This window comes from Lissotriton helveticus, chromosome 4_1, assembly GCF_964261635.1.
Source record: "Lissotriton helveticus chromosome 4_1, aLisHel1.1, whole genome shotgun sequence".
Classification (NCBI taxonomy): Eukaryota; Metazoa; Chordata; class Amphibia; order Caudata; family Salamandridae; genus Lissotriton; species Lissotriton helveticus.
This window is the reverse complement of record NC_136063.1, coordinates 105,019,352-105,045,010: the sequence shown is the minus strand read 5'-3', so window position 1 is coordinate 105,045,010 and position 25,659 is coordinate 105,019,352. Positions and strand designations below refer to the sequence as shown.

Genomic DNA, 25,659 nt, shown 5'->3' with positions numbered 1-25,659 from the left:
AACATGTGAATATCATCCACTTTTTCCTCGCCACATTTACTGCACGATTTTACTGCCGCTCCTTTAAATTTTGATAATTTTTTGGGTGTCCAATACGCTCTATGTATAGAGAAAAGATGATTCCTTTTTAATGCTGCGGGCTTTACACATAGCCAACATTTCTCTACTGATTTTTTCCAGATTTGACATAAATCCAAATCTTCGTTAGATAGATCTTTCCTCCATATTTTTTCAGAGATAGTAAGATTTTCTTCTCCGGATTCAATTAGCATCCAATACCATTTTGAGACTTCTTTTTTTAATTCCGTTTCATTCATCATATCTGATTCTAGGTTTTCCGGATCTGTTGCTTCCTCCGGAATAGTATTTGCCCAGCTGCTCAATTGATAGTATTTGAACTTTGATATTTTTCGATCTGTAATTACTTGCAAATGTTCCCATGATATTAAAGAGTTTTCAGACAGAAGTTGTCCCCATTTTTCAATTCCGGATTGTCTGAGTGGGCTTGATAGTGAGTCCTTTAAACAATCTGGGGTGCCTGGTGAGTCCCATATTGGAGCCATACTACTGTAATATGGAATCTTCGTGGCAGTTCTTATTTGGTTCCAAATCTTAACGGCATTATTCAGAACCTTTAGTTTAACTTTTTTGAAAAATTTGGGGTGTCCAAATTTGAAAAGGAAATGATCTTCACCATTTGTTAAATGTTGTAAGTAGATTGGGTATGCTTGATGCACCTTCAGCAGAGCTCTGAAATTTTTGAATTGGAAGGCTCTATAGTATTCATATATATCCGGACTTGCTATCCCTCCTTGTTCCTTTTTTCTCCTGAGTTTGTACCATGAGATTCTTGTACTCTTTGCTGACCATATAAAGCTGGATATTTCACCTTGTATTTTTTTTTATTTTTATTTATTTTGAGATTTGTAAAGCGCGCGGCTACCCCCAAAGGGGGTGTCCCGGCGCTAGGACTGTGAGCTAAAAGAGAGTAGAGCCTATAATAATGAAAATAGCCAGGTTTTAAGACGGCTACGGAAGAGTGTTTCAGAGGAAACAAATCTAAGATCTAAGGGGAGGCTATTCCATAGTTTAGCCGTCATAACTGCAAAGGCTCTGCCACCCATTCTGGAGCGGCGAAATCGAGGGACAACAATGAGGCGCAGATTGTTGGATCGCAAAGAACGCACTGACTGAGATAGTGTTAATCTCTTGCGTAAGTAGTCCGGTCCCATCCCATTGAGGGCCCGAAAAGCAAGAGTTAGCATTTTGAACTTAATACGACTTGCGATTGGAAGCCAGTGGAGTACTTTGCGGTAGGCTGCAACTGAGTGTCGTACAGGGATGTTGCCAATCAGCCTCGCTGCCGCATTCTGAACAATCTGTAGGCGTTCAATTTGATATTGGGGGGCCCCGGCATAGAGGCTGTTGGCGTAATCCAGATGTGATGTTATTAAGGCCTGCGTAACCGTTCTGCGAGCGTCTAATGGCAAAAAAGGAAAGATCTTTCGCATCATCCGCAGTTTCCCAAAACAGGCCGCAGTCACCTTATTAATTTGGGGATTGCACGACAGAGCATCATCGAACTGAAAACCCAGATTGCGAGCAGTGTGAACAGGAATGGGGGGAGGATTCAGCACAGTCGGCCACCACAAGGTAGAGGGAATGGTAATTTTTTGATTAAAAAACAAGACCTCCGTCTTGTCAGTGTTAAGTCGTAGATGGTTAGATGCCATCCAGGAACATACTTCGCTCAAACAGTGGCGAAAACTGGCGAGACTGGAGTCAGAGTGATCTCTAAAAGAAAACATAAGCTGTGTATCATCAGCATAAGAGATCACTCTGACCCCAAGTGACTCAACCACCTTAGCCAGGGGGGCCAGATACACATTGAAAAACAATGGGCTCAGGGCGGAGCCCTGCGGCACTCCACAGACAAGGGGTTTACAGTCCGATTGGAAAGGTCTAAGAAGGACCCTCTGCGTTCGACCTTGAAGAAAGGAGCTGATCCATGATAGAGCAGAGCCGCCCAGTCCAATCTGCTCCAATCGATCTAGAAGTATCTTATGGGATACCGTATCGAAAGCGGCGGATAGGTCGAGGAGGACCAACATGGCCTCCTCTCCCCTATCCACACACTCTCGAATGGTCTCTGAGACTTCCAGGAGTGCCGTTTCAGTACTAAAGCCAGTGCGGAATCCTGACTGGGAATCATGAAGTATGACCTTAGTCTCCAGATATTCCGCAAGCTGAAGTTGAACGGCCTTTTCTAAAACCTTAGCTGGTTTAGGGAGGAGGGAAATGGGGCGGTAGTTGCAGAATTGTGTGGGGTCAGCATTTGTCTTTTTCAAGATGGGGACTAGCATGGCTTCTTTCCAGACAGAAGGGAATTGGCCTAGCTGTAATGAGGCGTTCCAGATAGAGACAAGAGGCTCAATCAGGAGGGTAGCTAGGTCACTCATAACTTTAGGGGGAGCTGGGTCTAAGGGAGAGCCCGATTTGCATTGAGTAAACAGTTTAAGTGCTGAGTCCGCAGCAAGTTCCTTAAAGGCTATCAAAGCAGGTCCTTTATCATTCTTATTTTTGACAGAGGAAGAGTATAGTTTTTTTAAGGCTTCCTTTTTGAATTCTAACGGAATGTTGTTAAAAAGATACGTGAATTTAGGAGTGATTGACATTTTTATTATATTAGATTTGCCTAAGAAACTTAGCGGTAGGCCTGACCAAATTTTAAGGAGTTTTTTCATTTCTTTCGACACTATGTTTAAGTTTGTTTCCGATAATTTTCCAAGATCTTGTGTTATAATGATGCCTAAGTATTTTATTTTATCCTTTAAGAGAGGTGAATTTAAGTTCGAGTTCCAGCTCATTACCTCTGTTTTGTCCACATTTATCAAATAACCTGAAACTTTGCCAAATTTGTTCATTGCATCCTCAATCGCTACTTTAGAAGAGTTACATTTATCAGTAATGAATATGCTACTTACCAGTATGCATCTGTTCTTGGCATGTAGGGCTGCTAACATTCATATCTTAGCATTAGATCGCCGCCTAGTGTTGGGCTCGGATGATTGCACATTGTTGTCCTGGAAGAGTCTTCGAAGTATCCTGAGATAGGTGGCTCCTCCCCTGGACTACAGTGCGCATGGGCATCGGCTCCATCCCCAGATTGTTTTTCACCATTGTGGCAGGAGATGGAGTGAAAGTGTAAAGGATGTCCATGCTAATGAATAAATACAATAGTATATCTGCAGCTGCGACAGCCACCGGGGAGGAGGGCGGGCGATATGAATGTTAGCAGCCCTACATGCCAAGAACAGATGCATACTGGTAAGTAGCATATTCAGTTCGAGGCATGTGGGCTGCTAAATTCATATCTTAGCATAGAATACATAGCAGTCCCTCCATCAGCGGCGGTTGCCCGTGCCAGCTGCAGAAACCTGAAAAAGTGTCTTGAGAACAGCCTGTCCTACAGCTGCTTGCTGCTTGGAATGCACATCAACACAGTAGTGTTTTGTGAAGGTATGTGGTGTGACCCACGTGGCTGCTCTGCAAATATCCTCTAAAGGAATGTTCCCTAGGAAAGCCATGGATGCCCCCAGTTTGCGTGTGGAGTGCGCTCTGGGGGGTATTGTTAAAGTGCGCTTGGCTTTTTGATAACATATCTGGATGCACTTAACAATCCACCTGGCTATCCCTGCTTTGGAAATTGGGTTGCCTTTGTGTTGTGGTGCGAAGGCAACAAAGAGTTGTTTTGTCTTTCTAAAGGGTTGTGTTCTGTCTATGTAGTACATCAACGCCCTCCGTACATCTAAGGTATGGAGCATTCTTTCCGCCACCGTTTGCGGGTTTTGAAAGAATGCTGGTAAGTCAATAGTTTGGTTAAGATGAAACTGTGACACCACCTTAGGAAGGAATTTAGGGTTAGTGCGTAGCACTACCCTATTTGGGTGAATTTGAATGAACGGCTCTTGTATGGTGAGCGCTTGCAGCTCACTGACACGCCTCAGAGACGTAATAGCTATCAGAAAGGCCACTTTCCATGTAAGGAATTGGAGCTCACACGAGTGCAGTGGCTCAAATGGTGGCCCCATCAGTCTGGTGAGAACGACGTTGAGGTTCCACACCGGAGCTGGTGGTGTTCTTGGGGGAATGACTCTTTTCAGACCTTCAAGGAAGGCTCTAATGGCGGGCACTCTGAAGACAGAGAGGTGCTGCCTGTTCTGAAGATAAGCCGCTATGGCTGAGAGATGTATCCTAATGGAAGTGTACGCCAGATTGCACTTGTAGAGATGTAACAGATAGCAGATGATGTTGGGAATAGATGCATCTAGTGGGTTGATGTCATTGGACGTACAGTAGATGACAAAACGCTTCCACTTAGCAGCATAGCATGCTCTAGTAGTTGGTTTCCTCGCCTCCTTGATGATACTCATGCATTCTGGAGGTAGGTTAAGGTATCCAAACTCTAGGACTTCAGGAGCCAGATCGCCAGGTTGAGCTGTCGTGGATCTGGATGCTGAATGTCTCCATGGTTCTGCGTCAAAAGACTGGGCGTGAGGCGCAGTCTTTGGTGCGGCACCACTGAGAGTTCGAGGAACGTGGTGTACCAAGCTTGTCGTGCCCACGTTGGAGCAACCAGGACGAGAGTCATGGAGTGCTGCCTTAGCTTTCTTGCGACCAGCGGTATTAGAGGGGCTGGCGGAAAAGCGTATGCAAATTTGCCTGACCAGTTCATCCATATCGCATTCCCCTGCGACTGTGGGTGAGGGAACCTGGCGGCAAAGAGTCGGCATTTTGCGTTCTCCTTTGTTGCGAACAGGTCTATCTCCGGATGACCCCACTGCTGGAAGAACGGGTGGAGAACAGAAGGGTGTATCTCCCACTCGTGCATCTGATGGCTGTATCTGCTGAGCAGATCCGCCATCTGATTGTCCTTGCCCGGGAGGTGTTCTGCCATGAGGAAAATGTTCCTCTGAATGGCCCACTTCCACATGCTCTGAGCCAGATGAGACAGCTGTGGCGAGTGGGTGCCCCCCTGTTTCTGAATGTAGTACATCGCGGTCATGTTGTCCGTCCGGACTAGCACGACCTTGTTGCTCAGTTGTACAATGAAGGACTTGAGCGCCATGAAGATTGCCATCAGTTCCAGATAGTTGATGTGCATCTTCTGTTGCTGCGTCGTCCATAGTCCCTGCACTGTGTAAGTGAGCACATGTGCTCCCCATCCCTGGAGAGATGCGTCCGTCGTCAGGACAATCTGCGGCACGGGCTCGTGGAACAGTCGGCCCTTGCAAAGGTTGTGTGGAGTCCACCAATGCAGAGAGTCGTATGCCCGACTGGTAACCAACACTAGGTCTGTCAATTGCCCACGAGCCTGTGTCCACTGATTCGCTAAGCACTCCTGGAGCGGGCGCATATGCAACCGTGCGTGAGGGACTATGAAGATGCAGGAGGCCATCATGCCAATCAACTGCATGAACACTCTCGCTGGCAGGGAGTTTCTTGGACGGAATCGTTGGATCAGTGACTGAATGCTGTCGATTCTGACTTGGTTTGGCTGAGCCATGGCTGTCAGGGTGTTGATCGTAGCACCCAGGAACTGCCGGACATGTGCCGGCTGAAGATGCGATTTTGGGTAATTTAGGGAGAAACCCAGATCGTGAAGAAGGTGAATTGTAGTCGACATGTCTGCGGCGCACTGTTGCTCTGACTTGGCTTGTACGAGCCAGTCGTCTAGGTAGGGGTAGACATGGATATTCTGCCTCCTGAGGTGCGCCGCCACTGTCGCTAGACACTTGGTGAACACCCTCGGGCCGTAGTGACTCCGAAGGGTAGGACTTTGAACTGGTAGTGCCTGCCTTGAATAGTGAACCTTAGGTATTTCCTGTGTGACGGGTGTAGTGGAATGTGGAAATAAGCATCCTTGAGATCTAAGGTCGCTAAGAAGTCTCCCTGGTTTAGCAAGGGAAGAATCTGCTGCAGTGTAAGCATATGGAAATGCTCTGACAGTATGTACAGGTTGAGGGGACGTAGATCGAGAATGGGCCTGAGAGAACCGTCCTTCTTTGGAATAAGGAAGTACAGGGAATATACCCCTGTGCCTTCCTCCCCCACCGGCACGAGCTCGATTGCGCCTTTTTGCAGCATCGCCACCACTTCCTGCTGCAATAAGTGCAAGTGCTCTGCGGACATAGGCCTTTGCCTCGGTGGGATGTTGGGTGGAGTGGATTTCAGCTCTAGGCAATAACCATACTGGATTAGTTGTCGCACCCACCTGTCTGTGGTGATGTTTCTCCAGACGGGCAGGAACTGCTGCAGTCTCCCCCCGACAGGTGTTAGGTGGTCGGGGGGCAGTGACAGAAAGTCACTGTTTGCTTGGAGCAGAGGTGCGGGAGCTGTTGTTTCCTCTGCCGCGACCTCTGTTGCTGTTATTCCTATAACCTCCCTTGTTCTGTTTAGTGAACGAGGATTGCGCCCCACCTTTGGAGAACTGGGATTGTTGACCCATCTGTCCTCTGGTGACTCCACGTGCACCTGAGCGACGAAAATTGCTGCCACGAAACTGTTGGGACTGCAGGGCCCCCATAGACTTAGCAGTTTCCGTGTCCTTCTTTATTTTCTCTAGGGTGGTGTCAACATCCGGACCAAACAGACTATCAGGATTGACTGGCTGATTCAGAATTGTTGTCTGAATATCCTGCTTAAACCCTGAGATGCGGAGCCAGGCTTGTCTTCTCAGCATAACGCTAGTGTTGATAGCCCTAGCAGCTGTGTCCGCAGCGTCAAGTGCACACTTGATGGCTGCGTTTGATATTAGCTTTCCTTCCTCAATAAGCATTTTGGTGCCTTCTTGGAACTGTGGGGGCAGGTGTTGTATAACCTGTTCTAGGGTGTCGTAGTGCGCCCTATCATAACGCGCCAGGAGCGCCTGTGTATTTGCGATGCGCCAAAAGTTTGCCGCCTGTGCAGCCACTCTTTTGCCTCCTGCCTCAAGCACTTTGGACTCCTTATCCGGGGGAGGAGCTTCACCCGTTGTCTGGGAGTTGGCACGTTTTCTGGCATTGGCAACCACAAGAGAGTCCAGTGGCAATTGTCCCCGGATGTAGACGGGGTCCGCAGGTGCAGGCCTGTACTTCTTTTCAATGCGAGGGTTGACCACTCTCGCCCTCGTAGGCTCCTTAAAAATGTCCCCAGCATGTTTGAGAACGCCTTTCAGCATAGGAAGTGTCTTTACTGTCCTTTCAGATATGGCAAAGGTGTCAAAAAGGAAGTCTTCCTCAACCGGGTCGGCATGCATGTCCACATCATGATTGGCCGCCGCCCGTTCAATTAGTGCATGAAATCCTGCTGAGTCCTCAGTCGGGGATGCACGTGCATTAAAGGTCTGCGGGTCTTGGCCCACACCTTGGGTGTTCTGGTCACCAGTGTCGTCGTAAGAATCTGGTTGTACATCAGGTTCATCGATAGGGAAATTGTACTGTTCATCCTCATCATATTCCTCACCCACAGAGTGTTCTGGGGAGGGAGTAGGGCTCCGTCTTGGAGGAGGCTGAATCGGTTCCGTGAGGCCTGAGGCGTCAAGGGGCACCCTCTTCTTTTTCAACGGGATGACGTAGGGGTCCACCGGCTCCGAAGTGATCTTCCGTTTATAGAGTGTCAGCTTGCCGGTGGCAGCATCAATGAAATGCTCTGAATCGTCTTCCGATTCGAGTACACGACGTGGAAGAGGGTCAGGCAGCGAGGAACCCTGTTTCGGAGCCGATTTCGTCGAAAACGCTTTCGGCGCCTCCTTAGGTGGCAAGAGAAAGAGGAGTTTCCCAGAAGGCTTAGCCGGAGCGTCCTTTTGCGGCTGCGGTGATGGCATCGGAGCCGATGGAGCAAAGGCTTTCTCCCTGATTCTCTGCAGTGACTCCGCAATGGGGGACGGTACACTGCCAGTGGGTTTCGTCGCCGACAAGGATGCTTTGAGCGGTCCCTCGGATCCGACGTCCTCGCGGGCCTTGTGCGTTTTGGGCGCGGAAACCGTCTTCGGCACCTCCGAATCTTGAGGCCGGGGCGCAGACTTCTTGTGCGTAGCCTCTTTGGAGCCGACCTTGGCGGGCTTGGACGGCGCCGGAGCCGCTGATCCGTGCCGACCATCTTTCTTGGGGGCCCCTTCCTCGGGCGACGGTTTCGATTTCGGAGCATCGGAATCGACAGACTTCCTCGGCTTCTGCGGACCGGAGGTCGACGGAGCCGACGGGGTGACGGGCACCGACTTCTTCACAGGCACGGCAGCCATCTTAGGGACACTCGAGTCCTTTGGTTTCAGTTTCGATTTCGGGTCGGCCATTTTAGGTGTGGACGACCCCGACGGTTTCAGTTTCGGTTTCGAAACAGCGTGCCCAGCAAGTGAGTCCGTAGCCGGGCCCGAAGGCGGGGCTGTGGCTTGCGGCAACGGGTCCTGGGTAAGGCCGACAGGCGATCCCGTGTCCCGGTCGGTATCCTCGTAACCTTCGGGGCAGAGCTCGTCCGCAGAGCTATCCGCCGCGGCCCCATAAATCTCATCGTCGTCTCCTACCTCTTCGACGTATTCGAGGACCTGACCCGCGACTCCGTCGTCGTCTCCCGGATCCGCCTCGACCTCCGTCTGTGATGGGGAGATTTGTAGAAGGTGACCCTGGACCTCTTCTTCCGGGTCGCCGAAGATGTTCTCCGGATCTGGGGCCGCTTGCCTAGCTTCCAAGCGCACCGCGCGCCGAAGCTTGAGAGTTTTCTTGGAGCGGAACTGTGCACAGGCCTTGCACTTGCCGTCGTCGTGGTCCGGTGAAAGGCACTTGTTACACACGGGGTGTAGATCGATGTGTGGGTACTTGGACCCACAGAGCGGGCAGTACTTAAACGGGCTCCGCTCCATGTCCGTAAAGGCTTGCTGTCGTGTCGCGATGAGAAGGCCTCAAAGTTTAGAAAGCGAAGAAAACTCCGCTTATTCCGGCTTCAAGAGACGGAAGACTCGAGACCGAGCGCAGACAATACCGACGCAAGAAAATCGAGGCCTTTTGGCCGGTAAAAGATAGTTTTACTTGGTTCCGACAGTAAGACGTCGAGACCACATCCGAACCCAATGGCGGAAAAAAACAATCTGGGGATGGAGCCGATGCCCATGCGCACTGTAGTCCAGGGGAGGAGCCACCTATCTCAGGATACTTCGAAGACTCTTCCAGGACAACAATGTGCAATCATCCGAGCCCAACACTAGGCGGCGATCTAATGCTAAGATATGAATTTAGCAGCCCACATGCCTCGAACATACCATTAGGTCATCCGCGTAGAGCGCGACTTTCTTTGTCCAATTAAGGTGTCTAAAAGGTGTTATAATTGGTTGGTTTCTTATAGAACATGCCAAGGGTTCAATATATAAACTGAAAAGTAGCGGAGACAAAGGGCAACCTTGTCGTGTGCCTCTCTTAATCTCGATATTATCCGTAAGATTACCATTAACTGCTACCCTCGCTCTTGGGTTAGTGTATATTTCCTTTACCATGTGGATAAAGTTTGTCCCTAATTTGCTTTTTTCTATGATTTTATTTAGAAAAGCCCAGTTAACACGGTCAAAGGCTTTGGCAGCATCGTATGTGATAATCGTGAGAGGTAACTTTTCGCAACCAGCTACGTCGATTGTTGCCACTAATTCGTGTGTAATTTCCTGGATATGTCTGCCCTTAATAAAACCCTTTTGGTCCGGGTTGATTAATTTGGCCATAACTTTTGATAACCTTTTTGCTATTATATTCATAAACAACTTATAGTCGCAGTTGAGGAGTGATATTGGCCTGTACGATGCGCAATTTTTAGGGTTTTTACCTGGTTTTATTAATATGCTTATCGTCGCATCGTTCCATGAATCTGGTATCATTTCGTGTCCCAGATAAGTCTTATTCATTATTTCTGTTAAATGTTCAATTAGTATTTCTTTTAATGCGATATAAAGTTCATTTGGTAACGCATCTGGCCCCGCAGCTTTTCCTCTCTTTAAATTACTTATGGCACTCCTTACTTCTTCCGCTGTTATTTCGGTGTTCACGAAATTCACTTCTTCGTCTGTTAAATTTGGAAGTTGAATATTTTCTAGATAATTCTTAATTTCTTCCTCTGAAGGATTTGTGTCTTCTTTATATATTGAGATAAAAAATTTGGAAAATTCTTGCCTTATTGAAACATCATCTGAGCAGATGGCTAATTGGTCTTGAGTGTAAATGCTTAATATATTATTTCTAGTCTGATCCGATCTCATTTTCCAGGCTAGCAACTTCCCACAGCCTTCTCCATATTCATGGTTTGCAAGTTTGCTGTTCTCCCATTTTCCTTTAATTATATTCTCCAGATAATTTGTCAAGTTCTCTTTTGAGTTGCGATGCTTTTCTTCTAGGTTTTCCCTCAGTTCTTGAGATATATCGCATTCTAGGCGTAATTCTACTTGTTTAATTTCTGTTTCCAGCTTCTTTATATCCTGTTTTTTTATCTTGTGTTTGTGAGCACCCAAGCTGAGTAGTTTGCCTCTTATTACCGCATTGAAAGTATCCCACGTTACTCTTTTTGCTGTGCCAGCTGCGTTATCTTGAAAATATTGTCGGGAGGTTGTTTTGAGTTCCTCCACACATTGTTCGTCTCTAAAAATTGTGCGGTCAACTGTCCACCTATTAGCCAGCTGTAATTGTGGAAGTGTTATATTTAGCTGAACTGCAGAGTGATCCGATAAGTGTGCAGGTAGGTGTTCAATGCTTTTAACCTTATCTCGCAGACTTTTGTTTAGTAAAAAAAAGTCTATTCTGGATTTGTGTCCTAATTTTTTGTTATGAAAGGTATACGGGTAGTTTTTTACACCTTTTAGCTTCCACATGTCTTCCAGAATTAAGTCTTTTTTGTAGATCCCTAACCATTCCCTCATCTTTGGTAGATTCCATTGTTTTGTTGGAGGAATTCTATCTATTTTAGGGTCTTGTATGAGATTGAAGTCTCCTCCCATAACAATTGGGGTTGGGAATGTTAGAAGTTCAGAGTATATTTTTTTAGGGGCTCTGGGTCGTCCAAATGTATGCAAATGATCCTCGCGTTCAGTGATTCCAGAAGCCTTGATTCTCGCACAAACTTCCTTGCACAAGTGGTTTCCCCCTCAATGTGTCAGCAGATTACAATTCCAATTCATTTTTTAATTTATTTGTCAAAATGGTTAATGATGAAAATAATCCAATTTGACAGGCATTTTCCTCTTTTAAAGAGAAGCAATTATGCTCCTAATCAGGAAACGCGCTGATACTTCCCATAACTAACCGCTCGTACTTTGTAAAAAATATAAATAAAAAAAGTGGCCCTGGCATAAATTATCCCTTAATAATACACGGAAAGCACAAGAATCAGGATGCACTGGGATAAGGCTGCACCACACTGTGCAGTGCCTGCAGTGAATAAAGTAAAGAGTTCTCAAAATAAACAGGTAGGGAATGAAAATGCAAAGAGACTGTGATCGGCTGTTGCTCCTCTGTCTTGAATGGAAGTGAGCTATCGGCACCCAGAGCGAGTCAGAAAGCAGCAATTAAGAGGGGCACTGGAGGGAACCTATGGCAAGCAGCAGGCGGTCATAAACATGGTGTAAGAAATTACAAAAAGTCATGCAGACGGCGCATGCGCTGAAGGCTCAACCTAAAAAACAATCGGTAGGAGCAGTGCTCCAGGTCAGTGTCTTCGGAGTGGACCAGAAAATGATGTAAGGGTACAGTGGTGGTTCCTTTATGTGGCTCTGTGTCATGTCCGAAGATCAGGAAGGAGTTACAGTGGAGGCTGATGGTGCCACCTGTCGTCACGCAGGAACTATTGCAACTGTTTCCATATCCAGTCTCGTACTTGGGTAGAAATCCGGTGACAAATCTATGGTTTGAGTTACTGATCAGAAATATGCTTATGGGGAAAGATATAATCCTGACATATGATCTGGAAAAGATTGGCAATAATTAACTCTGGGCAGGACTTTAAATAAGACTTCGAATTTAGGCTCAGATCTCTGTACTGGGGTGAATGTATGACATTGTTCTGCATTCTATCCATCAATTGTTCTTTTTGCATTTCTCTCCAAGGAATTCCTCAGAGAGGGGAAATTGTGTAAGGGGAGAGTGGTTGAAAAATGGATGGGGAGAAGATTGGAACTGTACTGGAAAGGATTTGTATTTTTGACTGGTGCAGTTTCAATTTTAAACCTAATCAAGACCGTCAACTCACATCATAGGCTTAAATTGGACTTACACGTGACCCCCATCTCTGAACCTTTTCTTCACAAATTCCCTTGGCCTTCTCCACACCGCGCATCAACTCATTACGAAGCAGAATATCAAAACACTCTGAGAATTCGCCAGTACTCTTCTTCACCACTGCTTGAAGCATTTTGCGCACGTCAGCCAGGCAGAGCCGTACAACGTCCTTGATCTGGGCTTGGAGTGTTTCATCCTAGTGTGGAAAAGGCAAAAGAGAGTGATTCAAAGTTGTACATGCATGGACTAAATGATACAACAGAGCACATAACAACCAACAGTTCTTTTACCTTCAATGACTTTCCTTATACAGAGGCCAAAATCTCCAGTCAAGGCCTCAATGATGAAAACAGTAAAACAAAAAAAAAGGGGGGATCCCTTGATGGACAAACTTACATCAACTGCTCTGTGTGCTCTTCACACCAACTATAGCCCATGTATTAGAATTGGTACCTAATACTAACACCATGGATTACAAGATGGGTAGATACTATAATTTCTTTATATTTTTTGATTAAAAACAACATCCTAGGTATTACAACAATTAATTCTAAAAAAATACATTCCCATTAAAAACATGTGCAGTGACATTACATTTGTATCCAGCTGTATTTCATCAATCTAATACAAACATTTGATAAAAAAGGAAAAACCGATTTTTTTTTTTAATGTAAACCAACAATAAAATTGCCCAAACTAAATACTCATAGGCACTATACCAGAAGAGAGAGACAGACAACAGACACTATTTTTTGTCATAAAATCACACATCAGGGATAAAAATACTTCTTAGCTAATCCAAGACACCCTCAATCTTTCATGTCTACAGGATAGGTAGGCTGTGTCCCTTGATTGTGTGCAATAAGGCGTCGACGCGTTTCGATGGTTAAAAATGATAGGCCATCTTTATCAAGACAATTATATATGTCTCTCTTACAGTGGACACTGGTTGGTTGCCACTTTACTTTATTTCCTGCAGATAAACATAATTAAATAAATGTTTTTAGCAAAATGGCAAACTTACATTGTCCAATACTATACATTTCCTTTTTTTATTTAAAAAAAAATAAATAGTTTTATAGACTTATTATACCTACAAATTCTATGGGCTGCTCATTTCTACTATACATTTTCTTCGTAATGCAAAGTATTATCACCATATTCTTATCATAAATTACATTGAGTATACTATCCTCACTTATTAGCGTAACATTTTCTACGCATCCTATACCCTGTCATTATTTATACAACTTTGTCATAAACATTTTTATTTTTCTCATTCTAATAAATGGGCTGTTTCCCTTGTTTATTATTAAAGGTCCCCATCTCCTGTAATCCCCAATTCGCTACTAGATATGTCTGCCCTATTCGTGAGTCCAGGGTGGCGACAACATGATTATAGTTACAGGGAACAAGAAGAACCTATCCTAGTCATTGGGTACTAGTTCACAGTTTGTACCGTGGGGGCACTCTCGAAGAAAGTTATTGATTTACCTTATCTCATATTAAATGCTTCCATCAATGATATCCCCAAATGTCTTGTATTTAATTATCATGACCTGTGCGTTTCCTAGAAGGTAATTAGATTTACATTATTGTTCTATCCTTCTTTAATTGGGTTATGCTAAATGCTACGCTAAAAACCAACCAAGAGTCATTACCTTTAATTATCACGACACCTTGTATATCTTGATAATGAAGTGTTCGCTTTTGTAGGTATGGTACTTTTAGTATGTGTAATCTATTAAAATCATCTAAAAGGAAACAGATGTTATAGTCCTAATTCTTAATGAGCACTTAGAAGGTCCTATTATCTTTTATCAAATATTCTCTATTATGTACCTACTTTAAGGCCACATTTGTGTGATATCTTCTTCCCCGCCGAATCTTTCTATAATTGGAAAGGCAGGAATGATCCTTCTTACAAGAGATACACTGGCACCTCGAGGCTCTCTCTGTTGAGAAAGGGGGACTCATATCAGTATGCTCTTATATTTATCTACATCGTAGATGTGGATACTCGCTATGGGGAACCATGCCTCACCTAAGCCTAAACACACTTCGGCGCCGGGTGCTCACTGTCTTTTAATATTTCTTATGCCCTAAGGGTCTTGACAATACTTGCTCTATATAGGGAATAAACACAAGAGAAATTCCTCTTGTTAGGGCATTTATATCCCAAATATACTTAGTCTAACTCTTATTTCTCGTGGTCAGAGTTCCCTCTCTCCTTACCGTGAATCTGTGTTATTCCTCATACAAACACCCGCGCTGTCCTCTCAAAAACCGCTACAGTTTTGTGAGTCTTGGCTTCACGTTTAAATATCGAAACTTGTTCCGCCATTGGCCCTTCATCAATTATCTACAGGTGTGATTACTGCATGCCCCTACTTTTTTTTACTTCTTGCGACGATTGCAATGCATCAAGCCTACTTCCTTGTTTCACCCGGAAGGATCACTATCAAGCCTCGCTTTCAGGTTAATACTAGCGAGTTTCAAGCCTCTTTTTCGTATAACTCAAAACGGGTTCCAAGCCTCGTTTTCATATTGCTCGAAGCTGGTTTCGAGCACTGCTTTTCTACTACTAATAGCGGGTTTTAAGCCTCGATTTCATAACAATGGGAAGAGATGCAAGCCTCATTTTCATGCCTCAATAAAACTTTATTTAGATTATTTAAATAAAACTATTCTTGTTTTATGAGCACTGATGTACAGTTTCACAGTTCTAAAATGTATTATATAACCTAAAGTTCTACTAATTCACAAATCTTACACATTATCCATACTTCCCTGAGTCTATCTTCGTGAATATTAATTTCCGATTTGTGCATGATTCATAAATCCATCTCAATAGTGATCATATATTCACAAAGATGTAAGGGCTGTAGGTATAACTGGCCAGGTATGTTTTTCCTATACCTTCAAGGTTACCCTATCTTGTGTTACATGAACGCGTCCTATCACAAAATGTTATAACTTGTCGTTTTCATCATAATACATACTGTCTAGATGATCGAAATTTGCATTGCGTCACAAACGATTATTAGTAGGCCCCAGAGAGGTTATTTCATTTATTTTATCATATATATTGTCATTGTTTGTCCCTCGTATTCTATTAGTATCTTATTGTTTAGCCACTAACTTCATCCACTCTTCTCTGTTGTTGAGACCTTTATCGATGGTATTAAGATAGCACATGAACCATTGTTCACGCATTTTCCGTATTGCTTCAAGGTTCCCACCTCATCTGCTTACACTCACTTTTTCCAAAATATACCAGGTAAATTGATTACAATCATGGTTATATTTTTGGAAATGTTCAGTCAGTGGCGCGTTCTCTTTTTTGTTTTTCACCGCTTGTAGGAAGGTGGATATCGGACAATATGGTTACCCCAACTTTTTGCCTAGTGTTTAGCTGGTTTTTGACTTAGTTGGCCTGGGATCCTGCTATTCAGGCTCCCAGGCTATCTGCTCTCTCTGTAAAATGGACTCCATGTACTTTTGGTACATATCTAAATGGATATTGGGTCACCATAGGTACCCAGGGCATAGGTACATCCAAGGCCCTACCAGGGGCTGCAGCATGTATTATGCCACTACTGGCTGGCCATCCAAACTGACACCACTGGCTGATCACTCAGCTGGGGCAAGGTCGTGCTTAGGTATAGTATTCCTATACCTACCATTATATATAGACACATATATACCTATAAGTCACTCCTATGGCAGGCCTTGACAATCCTGAGGGCAGAGTGCTTGGTTTTATGTGAGATGGTGCTCTAGCATGAGCTGAACCTGTCTGCAGCTTTCGGAACCATGTCCTTATAGCTGTTCTATGATATAGCCACACCATATACTCTTAAGTGCATTATAATCCTCGTGGTTATTGCTAACTTTGGTTTGGCTTTATCAAAACATGTCGTGTAAGGTGTCATACGCTTTGGAATGCTACCCCCCGCCAGTTCTGCCGGCGGGGGTAGCATTCCACCCTTCTAGAGGGAGAAGACATGTAGTTGTAGCTTTATCCGTTTAAAGTTAAACAGAGCCTCAGCATCACAAACTGGATGCTGCTGCCACAGACACGAGTCTGACCTCCTGCTGCTGGACGAAACTCCGGCAGGGGAGGCCTGGACAATAGGTTTCCTGCCTTGAGAGTTGCTAGCACCCAGGCGCGGTGCGTCCATTGGGGCGTAGCCCCACTAAGCCACATGGACGCACGCATGCTAAGCAGGCAAATACAATTGTATTTGCCAATGCTCCTTACCTTGACCTTCCGTCCTCGACTCCTTCCTCACCTCACGCGTCATGCCGCTGAAGCCTGGGGGTGGGGCGGCGCCGGCTGGGCTGCGGCAGCTTGTTTGAGTGGCACAGGGCTATGACCAGCCCGAGCATGCGCGGCGCACAGGCTTCCACCTTTACAAGGGACCCAAGGGTGCTGCTTCATGCCGTCAGGGCCGCGGCAGCCCTGGGGGTCTAAATGGGCAATCAGGGCGAATACTAACTGTGCCCCCCTAGCCAGGATTGGCTGGTCCTCCGCGCACCACCATTATTGGGTGCCGCGCTTTGGTGGTAGCATCACTACACAGTATGGCCAATCACTGTGTGACTTCAGTGAAGCCATGCAGTAGCGATTGGCCATGGCTGACTGTGTGTGTGTGTGTGGTGTCGTCCCAGGCGCAGTGCAGGTCACGTCACTGGCGCACACAGTCACGCTAGACCTTGTGCTGGTGCGTGTAGTGAGTTTAGTGACTGTCTGCTGAGTCTGACTGCTGGCTGGCTTCGTCACGTCATCACTGTGACCACTTCAGCTGCGCTGCCTGCTGTTTCTTCTGGTCGTGTGTGTCAGGTATGTTCATAGGTTGGTGTGCAACATTTTATTTATCACTCGGGTAGTGGTACGCGGCTGGCCTGTAGGGCTCGCGCCACCCATCCAGTGCCTCCCTGGTGAAATCTCTGCTCTGTGATCTTCACACTTTGGGACTCACCGGATGTAGAATTCGCAAAATAATGTTTCGAAACCAGGGCCCACCCAGCTGCAGAGAAGCCTCTCGCCCTCGCGCCCGGCATGAGGAAGAGAAAGAGTGCGAGCCTTGGTTTCCTCGGGGCGCGAGGAAGGACAGGGGCCAGCGCTGCTGGTCATAGGATGATACCAATGGGATGTGTACCATAGAAAATAGACTTTTAATTTTCTGGTGAGGTGTGGGTGTGTCGTCCGCGCCTGCATCAATCATCATCATTGGGCTTGAGGGCCTGGCTCCCCAGGGCCCTCTCATGTTGAAGGATCTCCCTTCCCCTTGCTGATTGGGGGCTGTGCTGCCTCCACACTGGTGTCTCGTGCAGACTAATTGCCGGCTCGCGCCTCTTATGATGATAAAACTCGTGTCAGCGCGAAACGAAACATTAGGAGGAGGCCTGGAAAACTGACTATGAGGCCTGCGAGACGAGTGCCAGGGCCCCTTCTGGAAACGGAAAGAAAGTAAGGGAAGAGAAGGAGAGGAGAGCTGAGGAGGGGAGAGGACAGGAGGGGAGGGAGGGAGGAAAAGGAGAGAAGAGAGAGAAGAGTAGAGAGAGGAGAATTGAGGGGAGGAGAGGAGGGTAGTGGGAAGGGTAGAGAAAGGGAGGAGAGTACATGAAGGAAGTGGAGGTGAGGAGGGGCGGGGCGGGCTGGGCTGGGGAGGGTGAGCGGGATAGGAGGAGAGGAGAAGAGGGGGAGGGGAGGGGATAGGAGAGGAGAGGAAAGGAGGAAGGAAGAGAGAAGGTAGGATGGAAAGGCCAAGGACAGAAAGAAGGGCAGGTTTAGCAGAGAATGAAGGGAGAGATGGAGTTCTACAGTGTTTAAATATTACAATTCTACATACTGTGGTAATTACTGTGCAGTAAAACCTGTGTACCTGTCATTACAGATTTATGGCCAATCACTGTGTGACTTCAGTGAAGCCATGCAGTAACGATTGGCCATGGCTATGTGTGTGGTGAAGTCCCTGGCGCAGCGCAGCCCACATCACCGGCGCACACAGTCACACTAGACCTCGTGCTGGTGCGTGTAGTGAGTTAGTGACCGTCTGCTGACTGCTGGCAATTGCTTTATTAACCTTCCTGCTTTCTCAAATGTGCTTGAAAGTGCACCATTTTTCTTCTCTTTTTTCAAAATTTCCTCTTATGGTGGTTTGGGCTCACGGCGCAGTATGCCAACCATTTTACGCCCTACCACTTTCAAATGTCACCAGCCGCCCCTGCTAGCACCTCCCCAGACAGACTTTAGTGTATTGGGGCAGAGTGGGTTGAAAGAAATGAGACACTGCCTGGGGCACACAAGGTGCTCCATGCATAGCCCGGTTCAAACCAGTTGCTGGGGCACTCCAGCCCCAGGTCTGGCGCGAAACTGGACAAAGGGAAAGGGGTGTAACCACCCCCTTCCCAGGTTCCACCCATAGGAGGGACCTAGCAGGTAATCCAGCCCCTTAAGATTATAAAGCTAGAAGCAGAGTCTAGAGACTTTAGATTATCCTGAACTGAAACTCTAAAACGAAACTCTGGACCTTCGACATTCTACAGCAACTAGAAGACTGAAGAATCTCCCTTGTGGTCAAGGAGTGACCACCCTGTGCAAACAGGCACCACCAGTAACTTGCCTGTTTGCTTTGCCGACGCTCCTGCCGGAACCCGAAGACTCAGCGACGCAGACTCTGGACTTCCAGACTTCTCTGACTCCGATCCACATCCACAGCAAAGCTGAGACCCGTGGCGGACACGAGAGACGTGGGACCGGACATCCTGCAGTACCTGCTTTTTGCTAACTGTGCAGCTTCTGAGGCGTCCTCGAAGTTGTGCATTGGGGTTTGAGAAGCTCCAACCCCGAGCAGTAAGTGCACAGAAGCTCAGCCCTCCACACTCCACGAGTGCCGCGTGGGGCCTGCATTTCTCCTCGACGCGTCTTCGCGGTTGCTAGCCCGTTGGCTAGTGGCCCTCCTTAAGACATCCTTTTGAATCAACACCGCTTGCCTGGTTGCTCTGGGCTTGCTCCTGCTTTCCTGTAAAGCGGAAGCTCCCCAGACCTTGGTGGTCTGAACAGAAGCCAAATCTCCTTTCCTGCGTGGGTTGCCTTTGCCAAGGCTTGTTGACTCCAATCCGGAAGCCGATACAGCCAACAGCGAGATCCTTCGTGGGACAGTCCGTATCCAGCTTCTGGTTGTCGTCGACGCCTCCTGGTCCACGTGGCTGCAGAGACAAGCTTCACACCTTCCCCTGATTGTTGTTGTTGTTGCACATATTTGTATTGCGCACAGCTGCCCCAGCTAAGGGGCGTCCTGGCGCATGGCAGGAAATGTGCAACACCTACAGGGAACACAACAGATAAAAACAAGGAAGTTTATTAAAAGAGAGAGGTTTTCAAAGCTTTGCGAAACACTAACAGGTCGTCTAATAACCGCAATTGAACTGGGAGGGAATTCCAAAGCTCGGCTGCCCTGACCCGGAAGGATCGGCCACCAACCCGACACAGCCTGTATCGAGGGGTCACGGCAAGAGCTTGGCCCGCAGATCTCAAAGAGCGGGTAGGAACATACCAAGACAGAAGATCCGCAAGGATTTGCGGACCCCCTCCCCTCAAGATCTTGAACGCCAGACACAGCACTTTAAACTGGATTCGTGACTTGATAGGCAGCCAGTGCAACGATCTCAGTGTGCCAGAGACGGAGCTCGTTCGAGGTAAGCCAACAATGGCTCTCGCCGCGGCGTTCTGCACGCGTTGAAGGCGGGTAATCTCAGCCACATTGGTCCCTACCAGGAGAGAGCTTGCATAGTCCAGGCGGGATAACACAGTAGCAGAGAAACAGAAAATTAATGGAGGGTCCGAGGGGAGAAATTATTATAGACCTACTAGTACCTAGTCCCCCAACTAATCACTAAAACACATGGAAGGTACTATAGGTCTGAAGAAAAAAGAGGGAGAGAAAAGTAAATAGCAAATCTCTCTATGGGACCTAATAGTGTGCTCTTTTCATACCCAGATCACACAGTTGATCTGAAGAAAGACAAGAAAGAAGAGAAGATACAGAAAAAGGATACCCATCAGCCCACTCATAAGTGGAATCTCGTCATCTGGGTATGTGTTGGTAAATGGTGTCCTCTAGGATCTGCCTTGGAATGAAACCATACGACTGCCTAGTGATGGACCCAGAACATTACACCAACAGATGACAGTAAATGAGCGGGAGGGGCTAAGTGTGCAGTGCTCAAAGAAAAAGAAGAAAAAGGAAAATGATCCAAGTGATTCTAAAAATACCTACAGTGATGTCATAGAACACTTTATTGGAGCTGACCATCAAAGTGGTATGGTTAAAAACAGTGTGCTGATAGCATGTAAAAATTGCTACCCACCAGTGTTGTTTAATCGGTCAACATGTTTCAGCCAACAACGGCTTTCGTCAGGACCTCTATGGTGCTACTGCAACACTTACTTAAGTGATGTGAAGTGGAATCTACACCCGCTTTCCAAAATGAAAATGGTGTATCTTCTCCTGCATAGACAAAGTACAAAAAGAAAAAAAAAACAGAGACACAGACAAAAGATGTCAACAGAACAAGTTCAAAGGCTTCAAGTTCATGTTTCTGTGGTCTTTATGATATGGCTATGAACACTAGTAAGACACTCACCCTTATTGTGGGGAGAGAAAACCTCACCTCACCTGGCCACTGCTCAGGATAAAAGGAGGCCACGCACTGGAAACAAACAAAACACTTTTAAAATTTATAACCAGTGCTGGAAGTAACAAGATAAGAAAAAAAGAGAGAAACTGGATTCAAATCACATAAATGAGAGACACACATGGTAAGATAAACTGGCCAGAATGGTTTCTTATAACATCAGGAGAGTATGCCCCAAAAACACTACTGACTGCACTTGCTTACACAAACCTGTAAGCCTATAGAGTAAAAAAGGGGCACAGGTAGCCAGCTGCAGCTGCAAATTAAGGCGCCTACTCCTGTGATCTCAAAATAGTTCTTTTAGACCAGAAAAATCCTTCTGACTAACCCACAGCTACTGACCTCTCCGTCGTTGCCTCGAAGCGAAGACTGAGCCGAGGGGGAGGCGATGATTGATGGTCAGACGCGGTGTTAAATACACACTGCGGCGGACCTGCGAGGAAACTCTCTTCTCGCTTTGTATGATTGGTTGTCGGCCTCCTCAGGAATAGGCCAATAGAAAATGGGCTCGCAGTCAGCCAGAAGAAACATACACGGACAAACACGGCCGCTTTGACAGGCGGACCCGTGAGACGTACCTCGCTGACAGCACGAGGACTGTACATTAGTGTATCAATATATTTATATATATATATTCACCTGAGTCTCAAGCAGAACCCACACATGGCAGCTGTCCACAGCGCCACTAAAAACGCCACTAAAAGACGCTGGCGGACCTACAAGGAAACTATCAACTCGGACGCCGCTGCAGGCCCGCGCATTGGTTGCAGCGGAGCCAGTCAGCGGTGTCCAAAAGTCGTCAACCTCGCGTTATGGAGGCAGCCCGGCCTCGCATGGTGTCAAGCAGCAGGCATGTAGTAAAGACAGTGGGGCATCTGCCTGATCCAGATGGCTTGCGAACATCATGAAAAGCATCTAAAGTATCCAAAAGCACCGAGTAGATAGCAAGAACTCGGTGTGTATTGCTCGTAGAGGTATTGATTCTGGCTTGGCCAATCAGCAACGTCCGTCTGTCTTCTTCCAGACGGAAGATATTCTTAGCACAGACCCGCGTGAACACTGTGCCCAGCCTGTCTAGATATTTTAAAAAAAAGGGTATTTATTGCAGATATTTAGAACAGAGGATGGAGAATGAAGGGCGAACCCAACCCAGTGGCGATGTAACAATCACTGGAGGCTCCCATGTTAACTGAGGCAAAACCCGGCAACCACTATGTTGCAAGGGAAGAGCACTAGTATCGGTGGACTTGATCTCTGTGAGTCTAAATTGTATACTAACAGTGAGTAATTCAATGGACTGTACGTTCAATTCATGATGGCAAATAATCTTGACTCCTCTGAAGTCAGGTGGGCAGACCCAACATATTAGTGAACACCATGAACACCCAGAAAAAGTGGAATTACCAGATGTCCTAGAGGCAAGGGGGAGCGTATCGAATAAGCAAAGTGTCTCCAATGCCTAATAGTGACCCTGTAGTAGGCATAACCCAAGAAAATGTTTAATAGGCCTTGCCTAAATGGTCCAAATGAATGCACCTAGTGACCAAAAGGTCGTAAAAGTATCCCCTCCGCCTATATTCAGGGAGGCCCCTATATAGCGAGGGATCATGTGTCCTCCTAATTGGATACCCTTTAAACACCAAAGTTGAACATAAAGGGGAACTCGAGAACATATAAAAAGCATGTGTGGAAATAGAGCCTCTTCTAGATCCCCTGGAAACAGACGTGTGTGGTAGTGCTTAACACAACGAAATACACAATTATGCATTTACAACTGCATCCAAGGAATGTCATCATTCAGTCCCTCTGTATCGCTATGAAGTTTGAAAACCCACTTTTGTTCTTTCCTCAGTAGGAAAAGTGAGACATCAGTAACATGACTGGGTATATAGGGTTGTTCCAGAACCAGCCATCTAAGTTCATCAGGACGGTGTTTCTCGTCGAGAAAATGAGTGGTAAGCCGTGTTGCCTGCTTTTTGCGTCTCATGGTGCTCATATGTTCCTGCACGCGCAATTTGATTTTTCTTGCGGTCATGCCGATATACCTAAGACCACAGGGGCAGGTAATCTGGTATATCACTTTCTCACTGTTACAGTTAGTGTGGCGTTTCAATTGCCATGGTCGAGAAGTCCCGATGTCCACTTCAAGAGTCTTAGTGGTTAGCGGACATACTGAGCAGTTTCCGCACGGATGATGTCCTCGTACCGGAGGCAGACCCCATAAAGTGGGTGAAGATTCACTCAACTCTTGTCGAGGTCGTGTATGTACAAGAGAGTCTCTCAGATTGTTCCCTCTTTTAAATGAAAAGAGTGGAAGGGGAATGCTTTCACCAGAACTGTTAAGGATGCGCCACCTCTTCCTGATCATCTTTTGGATTTTAGAAGATGATGTGTTGAACGTTGTCATACACACCAGCCTGTCCAGTGGTGGTTTCTTGACTGGAGGCTCTAGAAAAGCTTCACGATGATTATTCGCAGCGCGTTTCAGAGAAGTCCGGACAAGATTGTTCGGATAGCGTCGCACTCTTAGCTTCGTGGAGAGATCCTTCGCTTTTTGGCGGAAATCTGTAATATTAGAACAATTCCTCCGGACCCTCAAGAACTGCCCGAACGGGAGGTTCTCACGGAGGGAACGGGGGTGATGACTATCGAATCTCAACAGAGAGTTTCGAGCCATAGGTTTCCGATAGAGGGAGCTTGCCAAATGCCCATCTTCTGGAAAGATGACAAGATCCAAGAAGGGGAGCTCTGTTCTGCTATACTCCAGGGTGAACCTCAAGTAAGCATTCTGACCATTAAGCCACTCCTGAAAAAGCAAGAGGGATGGTACATCACCGCGCCAGACGACAAGAATGTCGTCGATGTACCGCTTCCACATCATCAATTGATGATGATGGGGATTGGTGGTACTCAGTACGTGGTGGGTCTCAAATTGGTGAACATACAAATTAGCCAAACTGGGCGCGAATTTGCTGCCCATTGATGTCCCCGAGGTTTGTAAGTACAGGGACTCCTCAAAAGCAAAGAAGTTCTCGGTCATGGCAATCCGAGCCAATTCCATGACAAAATGAGTGGGAGTTGTCAAGGTGGAAGGGAAATTCTCTAATAGTTCTTGTACAGTTTGTAGTGTGTCAATTTGAGGGATGCAGGTGTACAATGATTCAACATCAAAACTTGCTAAAATGTCAGTATTGATGTCGAAGATCACCTCAGGTAGTATTCGCAGGACATCTTTAGTGTCCTGGAGATAGGTCGGCATTGTTTTGACAATGGGACTCAAGAAGATGTCGACAAAGGAGGACAAAGGTTCCAGCAAGGATCCAATGCCCGAAATGATCGGACGGCCCGTTGTTGGCTGAAACATGTTGACCGATTAAACAACACTGGTGGGTAGCAATTTTTACATGCTATCAGCACACTGTTTTTAACCATACCACTTTGATGGTCAGCCCCAATAAAGTGTTCTATGACATCACTGTAGGTATTTTTAGAATCACTTTGATCATTTTCCTTTTTCTTCTTTTTCTTTGAGCACTGCACACTTAGCCCCTCCCGCTCATTTACTGTCATCTGTTGGTGTAATGTTCTGGGTCCATCACTAGGCAGTCGTATGGTTTCATTCCAAGGCAGATCCTAGAGGACACCATTTACCAACACATACCCAGATGACGAGATTCCACTTATGAGTGGGCTGATGGGTATCCTTTTTCTGTATCTTCTCTTCTTTCTTGTCTTTCTTCAGATCAACTGTGTGATCTGGGTATGAAAAGAGGACACTATTAGGTCCCATAGAGAGATTTGCTATTTACTTTTCTCTCCCTCTTTTTTCTTCAGACCTATAGTACCTTCCATGTGTTTTAGTGATTAGTTGGGGGACTAGGTACTAGTAGGTCTATAATAATTTCTCCCCTCGGACCCTCCATTAATTTTCTGTTTCTCTGTTCCATTGTGCAGCCTGGGCTGCGGGTCCTCTATCTTGAACTAATGCACTGACATTTGGTGCATTCTCTGGATTCTTCACATTTTTGATTTGGCGACACCATGGCGGATTTTGGCGGTCTGGGTTTCGATGATGAGTTCCTCTCATCTATCCTGTCTGAGAATCCAAGCATGCTAGACCAGATCCCAACCCCAGCTCCAGCTATTGTGGGAGACTGGGAGACGATATTAAATCTGAAAAAAAGTCATTCACGAACTATCATACACGGTCAAATAATGGCAGAATATTTACATGGCAAATGTTCACCCACAGGTCTCATAGTCACCAGTGCGCCTAGGCTTTTCCTCACTGACAAGGTCTTTGTCAAAGACTGGTCCTTAATAGCCTGGCGCTGTACAAGAGACTGGCTGATTTTGATCATTACTACAGCCAAAAGAATTGCAGATGCCATCTTGGTAGAGATTCAAATTTTAGAAGGGCAAATCAAGACCACCCTTACAACCAAGAAATTTGAAAAACAATTAGAAGACTCCAACAAAGCTAATAAGGAGTATAAAGAGCCGATCTTTTTCGCCAAGATAGAAAAATTCAAGAAAGACCTGGCTAAATTCTCACATGAGAAGGTGTACCCGTACACCAGTGACAACTACACTCCCACTGACACCAACAAACCTAAACACACTGTAGGCTCTTCATATGCCACATCATCAGAGACTGATTCTTCTGGCTCAG

General features: G+C 46.3%; 1 protein-coding gene across 4 annotated transcripts in view; it reads right to left on the bottom strand.

The window, feature by feature from the left end:
• The window catches only part of NUGGC (nuclear GTPase, germinal center associated), a 1,180,213-nt gene that overhangs the window by 451,989 nt on the left and 702,565 nt on the right, over positions 1 to 25,659 (bottom strand). For all 4 annotated transcript variants that reach the window (XM_078686520.1, XM_078686521.1, XM_078686519.1 and 1 more), the window contains exon 17: positions 12,277 to 12,477. In XM_078686520.1, the coding sequence (XP_078542646.1) occupies positions 12,277 to 12,477 (201 nt within the window). The remainder of the gene's footprint in view (positions 1 to 12,276; positions 12,478 to 25,659) is intronic.